Raw genomic sequence first — 12,572 nt, 5'->3', positions numbered from 1 at the left:
CCTTCGCTAGTGATTGGGTGGGCTGGTGTAGGAGCGTGAAAAGTATTATTTTGCATTATTTGTGGCAATGGCCCTCACTAAATGGAGAGGAAACTGTTGAAGATAACATCTGTGTTGGTGCTGGACATGTGCATCCCCCAAGACCCTGCACCAGGAGAGTGAAACTGACTGGGAAAGCATTTTCTATAAAAACAGCTCTACAAGTGCAGGTATTTGCCAACAGCAGAATTTTGTACCATATTAATTTATTTACCTAGCTAAAAACAGATTAACATTTTCTACAAGTAAAAACAAAATATAGGGATAATTTAAACCATTTAAAATTGGAGTGTCTCCTGTCACACTCACCAAAGAGAAAACTTTGCAAAACATTAAAAACTAAAAGATCCACCACAACCAGCATCTTCCCCGCTCCCCCAAAATGTATTTCTGTAAAACTGAATACCATTTTATAGAATTTCTGCTATAAGTCATAACTGTCCTATTGAATGCTTAATTGAGGTTAATGACTAGCTGGGTGGTGATATCAATGATTCTACTGACTGCCTCATTTATGCTTAAATATAAGGTAGATGGAACATTGTAAAGTACATTGCACAATCAAGTTGACTACTGCTCTGTGAATTAATGTTACGTGTTTGAAGAATAGTTTGAATAGTTGCTCATATAATGACAATGAAGCGAGTCTGATGCTTTGAAGAAAAGAAATTCTCTATGCTTCCAATAATTAGAGTAATTTTCAGAATAAATGGAAAAATATTTCATTCACAGCACAGTCACAGAGGCTGATATGCTTAATTCCTTTCAATTAAAAAATTCTTTAGGGGAAACATTTTTAAATTAATCATCAAGGAAAAGAGTCAAGTTTATTTCTACTGTCAATTATATTGAAACAGTATCTTAAACTTCTTAATAGCACTTTTCTTCTAGAAGGATCACAAAGTGCTTTATCTTCTTCCTACTATATATTTTAAGAAATTTGTGTGTGTCTGTTTGTGAGGCCGTTTGTTCAAAAATTCCTCCTAAATGGTCAGAGCTAGAACCACCAAATTTGGTATGCAGCTTCTTATCATAACTTAAAGCAACGTAAGGGTTTCATTGTGCCAGGACAATGGGAGGTGCCTGGAATTCAGTTGTTTCTCATAAAATGGAAAAGAAGGGGTCTGGCAGAAAGGACATTTATACTAAAGAATGACCATGGTGGGAGGGGGGGGGGGGGCAAGAGACCGAGATGGGAACTGGGACAGCTTATGACCCCATTGGGTTTGCGGGGAGCAGGGGTGGAGAAAGAGATATCTACCTACTATATATTTCAGAGTTTCTGTGTGCCTAAGCCTTTTAGGTTACATGGAAGCCTCCACTTGCATGGTTCAGCGCAAGAGGCTGTGCCTCAGGCCCTGCAGACATGGCTGGTTTCAGTTTGTCCCCAGGAATGGAATGCTGTTGTTTCTCATTTGGCGGCAAGATCCCACAACAGTGCTGGAAGGGGGTCTGCTTTGTGGCTCTGGCTGCACGGACAACCCTCATTCCAACACTTTGGACTTGGAGGTGGGGAGCCCACCTGGGCAGTCTTTTTATACAAGTTCATGGGTCCAGCCATGACTGCTCCTTGCATATGAATGTCCAGGAACTCAGAGTGGTTCACCTAGCCTATCAACCCTTCCTGCCTCATACAGGACAAGGTAATATGGTTCCTTCTGGCCAACATGGCTGCTGTGTTTTTATATTGGCAAGCAGGGCAGAGCCTGTTTGACAGCTCTCTGTCAAGAAGCCCTCAAGTTCTGGGATCTCTGTCTGAAGTGCAACATGCATCTTGTTGCTGCTCACCTTCCAGAGGCCAAGAACACTTTGGCAGATTGCCTCAGTGGGACCTTTTTATCTGGCCACGAGTGGAGGTGAGGTGGTTAGTTTCATCTTCCAGAAGTGGGGAACTTCCTAGATGGATCTATTCACCTCCAGACATAATGTGAAATGCCATGTCTCTTGATCAGTGAGGGGTTTGGACAAGGGATCCCTGTCAGATGCTTATCTGCTCCTATGAGGGCTCTTACGTATGCCTTCCCTCTGGTGCCATTGCTCCCCAGGATCCTTATGAAAGTCAAGCAAGACAGAGTGCAGGTGATCCTCACAGCCCCAGCCTGGCCATGCTAGCGCTTATAGAGCATGTTGCTTGACTTTTCGGTGGCAATTCAGTTCCTGATACCTTTCCAGCCAGCCTTGCTATTCTGGAAGAGAACTGGCATGACTACATATACCAAAGGAATACAATGAAAAAAGCGAACACATTATTAAACTGACAAATCAGATTGAGTACAGAAGGTGGGGTGAGAAAGAGGGAGGGAAAAGCAGAAGGACACTGTTGGAACATGATGGCATAAATTATATTTCTGGATGAACAGGAATATGTTTTCTTGATCATATAACTGACATGGTTGGATCCAGTGATGGTGTCACCAGAGTAAATATGTGGACAAAGTTGGCAATGGGGTTTGTTACACAGGAAAGTTTCAGGGTTGATATTAATGTGGTATGTCCTGTGGTTGTTGGTAAGAGTCTTCCTGAGATTAGGTGGTTATCTATAGGAGACTATGGGTCTGTCCCCCCAGAGCCTCTCGGAGTGTAGTATCCTGTTCCAGTATAGGTTGTAGGTAATTGATAATGCGTTGGAGAGGTTTAAGTTGGGGGCTACAGGTGTTCTAGTGGTCTTCTATTGTTGGTTTTCTTGAGCCTATCTTGGAAGTAAATGGTTCCTGGGTATTCGTCTGGCTCTTTCAATTTGTTTTTTATTTCCTCCAGTAGGTAGAGATCTTGAAGTTTCTGGTTTCAGCAAAACCTGCCACATGCTTCATGTTATATTAAGTTAAACAAGGTTATTGCAGTGTGTTGTGTAGATTGTTTCAAGCCACATAATGTAGCTCCATATCCAGACTTCAGATTTGCCCAAAGTTCCAGTGCATTTAGATTTAAGATATTATTTGGGTGGGTGGTGAGAGAGACAGACAGACAGACAAGGTCTGAATTTTTTCCAAACCTCCAATCCCTTCTTCCCAACAATAGTTGCAGGGAATTTGGTTCAGGTCTATTCTGGAGTTGCTCTTGTGACAAATACGAAGGTACCAGTATTTTACCACAATGTGCTTCAACATTTCTACTGAATAGTAGGGACTTATAGGAAGCAGCATGCGGAAAGAAATACGGTTGTGTGGAACAGATATTTTATTTTTAATAACACTGAAGTTCTGCAGCATGAGAGCTAGAACTAGGCATTTTAGCACTGGGATGAACAAGTACATTTACTCCTCTCACTGTTTTTTTTAAGATGATATGTGTTAAGATATTACAGGGTAATGAGAATACATTTATATTTGCATATATTACATAGACAGTAAAAGTTACTGTATTATTCTTTTAGGAACCACATTACTTTTTACATAATCCTTTACCATCTCTGCAGTATCCTCCCATATAAGCTTCAGGTAAACTCATTGATAGGTATAAAAAAAATCTCCCCTGAAAATAACACAAATATGGATATTGCAATTATTTAATGCACGTGTGGGCAATAATTTTTGAAGGGGGGCCATTCCAAGCTTTTGGAAAGGGGTTGAGGACCCCACTCTTCCAAGGTATTAATGGAGGGGATGTGGGGTCTGGGATGGAGGTTGTGTGAAGACGGGAGCTTCTAATAAGAGCTTGGGGTGCAGGAGGGAGACTGGAGTCTGGGAGGGAATTTGGGTGAAAGAGCTGGTTGTTACCTAGGGCAGGAGACGAGTGCAGGGCTTTGGAATGTGACCTAGGGAAAAAGGGGATTGTGATCTGGGGCTAGAGATGGGATGCCAGAGCTGGGAGGGGATATGGGTGCAAGAGGGGGACAGAGGGTTTGGGTATGTTGCGTGGGGGGGCAGAAGATTGGGGTGGGGAAGGACTGGGGTGTAAGAGGCAGGATGTGACCAGGAGACTTATCAGCTAGCAGCCAAACCAGCCTGCCCGCCTACAGACCTTAAAACATTTTCCAGCCAGTGTGCCTGCCTGCTTTCCTGGCCATGTGCTTCAGTGAATAACTGAGCTGAGGAGAGGGGGCGTGGTTCTTCTTGGCTGCCTGTTGTTCAAACAAGCAGCTCCCATTGTCTGCTTGCTGGCCAGAAACTGGCCAATGGGATTATGCTAGGGGCAGGGGCAGCTTCTGAACTTTCCCCCCTCCCCCCTCCAGTTTTGAAACAGAAACGAAGCCCAGCAGCTGCATTTCTGCACGGGACTATGGGGAAAGCTGGGGAGCCTGCCTGGAGCTCCCTGCTGCCTCTGCAGGCCGGATCCAGTGGCTGGGCTGTATTTTTGCCCAGGCATGATTTAATGGCATGGAATATATTCAACGTAAAATTTCATTTATGTTTGTAATTGAAGGGATACTGGTGGTTTTCCATCACGCCTCTATGAAACTGTGACTAGAATAAACTGTATCTCTTAATGACACAGCCGAGAATGAATGGGGCTTGAGAGTAAACAAAGAATGAATGTACCATGGAGGTGGATTATCTAGCAATAGAATTACCAACATAGCACCTGATTTGATATAATAAGAAAGCCACTCTTTCTCTGGCTTTTATATGAGGGAAACAGCCTTTTATGGTGGTGGGGGATCATGGAAGACTTGTTTTTATACCTTTTGCGTTGAGATTTTTTTTAAGAAGAGTATTAATTTTTGTTTGCTTCCTGCTACAATATTAAGGTTTGATCTTTAAAGTTTGATTAAGGTTTACAATATTAAGACCTGATCATTTCTCTTGCTGAATCCTGCCACGCAAATTGTGAGTATGCCCCTTTAAAGGTGAAGAATTATAGCAGCATGACTTGTTTGTGTATGACCAGGGAAGGAAGTATCATTCCATTTGGGAAGCTATGTTGTGACGGTGGATAAGAGGGATGACTCATCCTGGCAGGGGGCTTGGCTAGGTAACTCTTACAGTGCCTTCTAACTCTGTGTGGTCCTATTTGATTTCTGGCCAGGTGAGGCCACTCGCACCTGTGTGTAGACAGAAGAAGGCATATGGCTGTGGTGATTGAGAAATTAGGTTATGCTGTGCTTCAGTGTGAGACTATGTCAATGCCATGGTTACAGGGGCTAGATTGGCAGATCACCAACATGATAGTCCTGGTCTCATAGAGAAGGGTGTCAGAAATTGGCTTTGTCACAGCCCAGAATGCTACTAGCACAGATCAGAGTGGACATGCTTTTTCACCAGGGCATATCTCACTAGCAGCCCAGTACAGTTTGAGTGATGTCCCCATGGGTACTCCACTGTCGGAGACTGGTTGCCCAGAGCCGCAGATCAGAGCCTTGCAAAACAGTTTCACACTTTGGGCCATGCATGTGCAAGAAGCGTCTCGAGATGCTCCCACAAGAGTGTGCTAGTCGCACGGCTCAATCCCTCCCTTTCAGTTCCTCTTTAACCGCCCACATTAGCAGATGGAACTCCAGTATCTCCCTGTCAGCCTGTTACCTCTCTTACTGTTCCACATGTTATTAGTTTCCTTTGTTCATTTACCAAAAATAAATTTAAAAATTTCCCCTCGGGTTTTGAATGCCGCTTTCCACTCAGTGCCTCTGCGAACCAGGCTTTTCCCAGCTCTTCCCCATCTCAAAAAAAAAAAAAAAAAAAAAAACAAGAGAAAGACAAGAAGAAAGGAAAGGAAATACTGAGAGAGCACCTTAAACAACCAAATATGTCAGGCTCCTCAGGCTTTAAAATATGTGAGGAGTGCCGGGAACCCATGCCTGTATCGGACAGTCATTCATTATGCGTACAGTTTTGGGGGGAAAACCCACACACCACAAAAATGTGACCATTATTCCTCCCTCACAGCGAGAGCCAGTAAAGATAGAGAGCTCTACCTCAGGATGATCCTATTGATAAAGCTTTACAGCTGGCTGAGGCACAGAAAACCCCCCGACCATGGAAAGACGTGCCTCAAAAAAGACTTCCCCACTCCCCAGGAAAACTTCAAAAAAGAGAGCCTCATCATCAGACGCTTTCTCTTCCCCAGGAACTAGCAGAGGAGAGACACGGGGACCCCTGCTACCAGAGCAGCTGGGAGAGCTTCAGGTTTAGAACCTTGTCCGGTGTGTGCTTCCTGGGTGCTGGCAGAAGCCTGAGAGCACTCCATACATGCAGCACCACATGAGAAACCGGCATCAGAAAAAGCCATGGAGCTGCAAGAAAAAGCAGCTTACTCAGTTAAAGCGGCACCAGATCCAACAGCGTTGTGGAGGCCCTTTTTGTGATGGGATGAGCAAATATGGAGAAACCATCCACAAAGGTGTGAGAAGCTGTTATTGTGGAAAGGTGGACCCTTAGAGAAGATAGTGAAAGCCCTGCATCTTAAGATCTAGCATGTAGTCAAGAATGGTGTTCAGTGGGAAGGTCCAAGGGTCTATTTCGGCTCTCTGACACCACTGGTAGAACCATGTCCATTTCTGCAGGTAAGTTTTTCGTGTAGACAGTCTCCTGATATGGAGAACATTCTTCACCTACTGTGAACATCGGTCTTCTACTTCTGAGAACCAGAGAGAAGCCATGCCTGGAGATGAAGTGTATGTAGTTGTGGGTGCAGCATCTTCCCGTTCTGAGAGAGAAGGTCTGCTCGCCATGGTAATGGGTAGAGAGGTTGAACCACTAGTCTGTACAGGTATGGGTATCAAGTGTGGCGCGACCAGGATGGAGCTATCAGGATGACAAGAGCCCCTTCTATGTGGATTTTGTGTAGGACTCTCGAGGTCTCGTCCAGTCCTAGTGTCCTGTGATTCTACACTTGCGCTGACTGTGCTCACGGACCTGAAGCTGAGCTGGACAGCACCCAAAATGCTCCATTCAGATGTTCAAAACAGAGCAGGAATCAGTACTTATGCCCTCCTTCTGCAGGTCTATCACCTGCAAGGCCTTCAGCTAGTGGCTCTCCTCACATGTTAAAATCTCCGCAGTTGTCTCACCAGGTCCTTTACCCGATGATGATCATCAGATTACAGTATTCTCCTCACAGCATACATTGCTGATGAGGTCATGCTCATACCATTATGGAGCTTGCCCACATCAAAGCCCTTGGCAACCATACTGGGCTTACCCACCCGCAACTTATCCACTACAGTAACATTGGTACCTATTTAGACACTGGGAACACTGGGGACCCATTTAGACACTGGTCCTCAGCTCACTCTACACCAGCAAAAAGAAGCTTGTCCCTGCCCTGATTCCTGCCTCCTACAGAAGACTCAGAGGAGAAGGAGGAGGGTCAAGTTCCTGACAGACATGGACACTCATGCTCTCGATGTGCTTCAATCAAATAACTCTCCATCACAAACACATGATGCGGTCATACCATCTGACACTTGCCCGACAGACGATTTTAAGCAATTCAAAGAGTTATTTAAAAGAGTGGCAGCAAGCCAACAATTCTCCCTCCGAGAAGTGCAAGAGAAACAGCACCGCTTACTTAAAAATCTATACCCTACATTAAATGGGACGATTTCCTTACCTATAGATGAGGCAATTATGAAAACGTCGGATGAAGTATGTAAAACACCTGCATCTATTCAACCTACCAGCAAAAGGGCAGACAGAAAATACTTTGTTCCTCCAAAAGACATGGAATTTCTGTTTCCCCCCACCTCCAAGCAAATTCCTTGGTGGTAGAATCAGCCCAGCAGAGATCTCAATTGCCACAGTATAGGTCTGGTAACCAAGACAAAGATCATAAGAAGTTAGATTTCTTCAGCAGAAAAATATGCTCTTCTTCCACACTCTAGTTGAGAATTTCTAATTACTCTGCCCTTTTGGCAAACCACGATTTTGATAAATATTCCAAATAGGGAGATCTCACGCAACACCTCGCTGAATCAAAAAGACCTGTCCTCAAAGCAATAGTCCACAAGGGTCATACAATCACCCGCACTGCTCTACAGTGTTGGATGTCGCTGATACTGCAGTTAGAGCGACAGCTACAGCAGCGTCCTGGCTACAGGCCTCTGGTGTTGCCCATGAACTTCAGTCCAAAGTGGAAGACTTACCATTTGATAAATTGAAGTAGTCTGTCGTAGCTGCGAACAAAGTTCTGCACGATAGTAAAAATTCAAGAACTACGCTTTGTACTTTGGGCATGTACACTCCACCCTACAGGCAAAAACACCCCCTATAACTGCAACAGATATGGGCAATATAATCAATTACCACAGAGACCCTATAAAGATACCAGACAAAGCCAGAAGGCACAGATAAAGCGCTCCAACTAGGGTCGCCCCTCTAGTGACCAAGCCACAGAACAGCAGATTTGAGGGTGTGGTCAAGGATCTGCAAGACCTCCCTTATGATCTAATGCTGAGACAACATGGACATCTTTTTACCCCCTGTTTGCAAGATGCATGTAGTGGAAATTTCCAGAAGTAGGCCTCATCCTCCTTGATTGGATCCACCTCATCATCTCCAGCCTGATTCTGGCCTGCATATTTATACCTGTCTCTGGAAATTTCCACTACATGCATCTGATGAAGTGGATCTTTGCCCACGAAAGCTTATGCTCCTACACTTCAGTTAGTCTATAAGGTGCCACAGGACTCCTCGCCGCTTATGCCTATGAAAAGACTCCTTCTTTGGTTGCTTTTGGCAATAAGCAGGAGTGCTCCAAGCACTTTACTGGTCCTCCAAGATCTCCCTGTACAGCAGGCGTAGACAATAATTTTTGACGAGGGGGCCACTACAAGATTTTGGAAAGTGGTGAAGTGCTGCACTCTCCCATGGTATTCATGGAGGGAGATGAGGGATCTGGGATGGAGGTTGGGTGTAGACGGGAGCTTGGAGTAATGGATTGGGGTGCAGGAGAGAGACAGGAGTCTGAGAGGGAGTTTGCGTGAAAGAAGCAGTTGTGACTAGGGCGGGGCCTGGAGTGCAGGGATTTAGGATGTGACCTAGGGAAAAAGGGGATTGTGATCTCGAGCTGAGATTGATGTGCCAGATCTGGGAGGGGGTAAGGGTGTAAGAGGGGGACAGAGGGCTTGGGTTTGTTGAGTGGGGGGGGGGGGCAGAGGATTGGGGCAGGGAGGGGTTGGGGTGCCAGAGGCAAGCTATGACCAGGAGACTTACCAGCCAGCAGCCAAACCAGCCTGCCCACCTGAAGAGCTATGGGTTGAAGAGCTTAAAACATTTCCCAGCCAGCCTGCCTGCAAGCTTGCCTGACCATGTACTTCAGTGAATAACTGAGCCAAGGAGAAGGAGCATGGTGGTTCTTGGCTGCCTGTTATTCACACAAGCAGCTCCCATTGGCTGGTTGCTAGGCAGAAACCTGCTAATGGGATTGTGCTTGGAGTGAGGGCAGCTCCTGAAGCTTCCCCCTCCCCTCCAGTTTTGAAACAGAAACGGAGCCCAGCAGCCGCATTTCTGCATGGGGCTGTGGAGCAAGCAGGGGAACCTGGTTGGGGCTCGCTGCTGCTTCTGCGGTCCGGATGCAGCCTGTGGGCCGTATTTTGCCCGGGCCTGTTATAATACAGTGTCTCAATTGTTGTAAAATACACAAAATAACTACCTCCCCTTTTGTTGACCTACTCATATTTTGTTAATATTCTGTTTTTAAGAGAATCCCAGGTGAATCCCACAGAATTAACATTACATAGTAGTTACTAAAAAAAAAAAAATCTATTAATAGAATCTATTACTATTAAAGGAATCTTCTTACCTTATTATCTATTTACATTTTCCACATCCAACAGAGTCATATATTACTGCACTACTTTAGATACAGTCGCATAGAAAAGTGTCTTTGTTATTTTGGTAACTGAACATTAAATGCCTTGCTGTTTTACAGCTTTCATTAGCAGATCTCAAAGTGCTTTACAAAGGCAGTCAGCATATTAGCCCCATCATACAAATAGGGGAAATTGAGGCATAGAGTGATAAAGTGACTTGCCTACCTGCTCTGTGCCACTCTTGTGATTAGTTCATAATACAGAATCTGTATGAGGTGACTGTTCACTGCTTTTCCCCTCTGATGCATGTAGTATTTATACATGCATACAGTTAGTTATCACTTTCCACGTTGTGTGCCTTAAGAACATTAAAAAAATTAATCATCTTAATCCCTCTGTATCATAGGTAAGAATTACAAGTTCTGTTTTACACAGTGGAAACTGAGACAGCCTGTGCTATAGAATAGTTTCTTATTTGCAACGCTCACAACTAAGAAAATTGACCCTCAAATTGTTTCCGCCTCATTCCATTAGAAGAGAACTAGGAGAAATAGATTCAGTAAGCTTGGCTGCTTAAGCCAGCACTTACCCTGAGACATATACTGCTCATAAAATACCCACGGAAGTCCATTGCTTCGGTACAGTTGTTCTGTTGGACCTTCTTTCTCCACTTTTTGTGGTACACTTGTCAGTGGCAGCATAGCTGCTTCTGGTACCTCCCCGTTTGCGCCCCCGCCCGGCCTGGCAGCCCCAAAAGATTGGGGACCATTGCTATAGGAGAATTCAGTGTTTCTTGAAGAAGTATTAACTCCAATCACAGTTCTGATAGAAAATCTGGGGGAGTATGTCACAGATTGAGGAAATGTCCTGACTTTTGTGCCCACATTCCATCTTAAACTTTTATGGAACCCTTGTTGTTTTGAGAGCCTATTGAGGAATTTTGGAGAATTGGCACATGAAGATATTGAAGAGCCAGCACTCCCACTCTATCCTTTCTGTCCAATTCACTTTCCTCCCTCCTGCAAGGGCAGGCTTTGGAAAGTTTGGCTTCTCTATTTTCGGAAATGGAGAGAGGAAGCACAGGGCTTTGTGATTTACTGATGGACATGCACGTTTGAATGTTAACAGAGCTGAGACATGAGCTCAGCCATTCATGTTATGCAGGGCTGCTCTCAGATCACTTAACAGTATCTTCTTTTCCAAATATAATCATAGCTGACCCAGTGAAAAACACTGATATTTCCATGCTATAATCTTCTTATGTTGCAATACCTGATTTCTACTGAATGAACTAAAGCAAACTTTTTGAAATAGCAAAATGTTTATAAACCCTGTATGAAAAGTACTTTCTATCATAGTTAATGGATAATTGTCAGGTTATAATATCCATATTTAAAAGAACAGCCCATGTGGGGGAAAATAGCCTTTTAAAATGTATCTTTGTATCTCACTGCTAGTAGTAGCTTAGTAAATGCTATCACTACGTTGAATTTCCATTTGGGATGAACCACAATAAAGTCCATGGGAATTCGCCATTGACTTCACTGTGGTCAAGGTATATAAGTCTGTCATAAGCATTTTTTTTTTGTATGTATTGATTTTTCTTTTTTTTTTTTTTTTTTTTTTGCAGATCGCCCATGGATTTGGAATATTCCTTATACCAAAGCACCTGATACACATGGAAACATGTGGGTTCCATCATAAAAGCTTCAAACCTACTGTGGGATATCAGGATTTGACACTGAACCTATTACCATAGCTGTGAAACTAATTGTTTCTGATTTTAAGATGTGGCATTTCACTGAGTAACTAACGTCTTACGTCATATGTCAATAACATTGAAGTATTATTTGGGGGAGGAGAGGAAGGATGAATCCTGGGAGAATATGTAGCCATATAGATCTTTATGGACTTCCTAAACATTTAAAACTGTAATTTTAAAATACCATTTTATATATTCCTAGTGTAGTAGCCATTGCATTTTGGAACATATTAAAATGACAATATAAGCTATGATCAGAGGTTTCTACTGTTCTTAGCCAGAATATATTCAAATGTGTTCGTATTCTTTTTGGACTGTTTTGGGGCCCCTCTTGATCATAGTAAGAGATGTGTATGTATATTTGAACTTAGAAAATGAATAAAAGGAAATTTTGTTACATTTTTCATCAACATGTTACCAGCCCTTTGCTTTCACCTCTTTGATAATTATTGTCCTCTCTTGTGAGAGCTTAACAGAGTTGGATTCATTTCCTCCCCATTTCTTCTCCGAAGTCCAAATCCTATATAAAAGCAAGTAGCTGGATTTGAGTGCTATGAGGCCACGTGCAACACAGCTGTTCTCCAGTCTGAAGCCCAACAGTACAGTGCAGTTCTTCCTGAATAAGCTCCATCAGATGCCAACCAAATCTTTCAGGATAGCTGTTTCAGTGCTGCCATTTAGACATTGAGGTCCCTTTTGGAGGAGAAAGTTGCAGAGTGAACAGGGGAATTAAAGCTACTTTTAATAGCAATAATGTAATGTTCCCTTTTCTGCAGATCCAAAAGAGAAGTTTCTATATAAGCCCTCCCCCCCATGTTCAAGCCCTGTTTTAATACATAAAATTATGCAGGAAAAACATCCACTTAATGAAAACAAACAAAAATTAAACAGAAAATCAATCAAGTACCAAGTGGACAACCCTATAAACTGTTATTCCTGTCCTTCTTGCCCTTCCTATTGTCTTGTTTCTTTTTCATTATTCTCAATGTCATTCTGAGATGTGTTACTAATAGTGTTGTAAGAAAGACACAAGAAGTAATTCTTCCTCTCTACGCTGCATTAAAGGTCTAGAACGTGATCCAT

General features: G+C 43.4%; 1 protein-coding gene across 5 annotated transcripts in view; it reads left to right on the top strand.

The window, feature by feature from the left end:
- Positions 1-11,899, top strand: part of TDP1 (tyrosyl-DNA phosphodiesterase 1) — a 115,528-nt gene extending 103,629 nt beyond the window's left edge. For all 5 annotated transcript variants that reach the window (XM_006122341.2, XM_075926727.1, XM_075926728.1 and 2 more), the window contains one exon: positions 11,358-11,899. In XM_006122341.2, coding sequence (XP_006122403.2) covers positions 11,358-11,431 — 74 coding nt within the window. In that variant the 3' untranslated portion in view covers positions 11,432-11,899. The remainder of the gene's footprint in view (positions 1-11,357) is intronic.
- Positions 11,900-12,572: the final 673 nt, after the last annotated feature.

This window comes from Pelodiscus sinensis, chromosome 4, assembly GCF_049634645.1.
Source record: "Pelodiscus sinensis isolate JC-2024 chromosome 4, ASM4963464v1, whole genome shotgun sequence".
In the NCBI taxonomy this organism is placed as follows: Eukaryota; Metazoa; Chordata; order Testudines; family Trionychidae; genus Pelodiscus; species Pelodiscus sinensis.
This window is presented reverse-complemented; position numbering and strand designations above follow the sequence as displayed.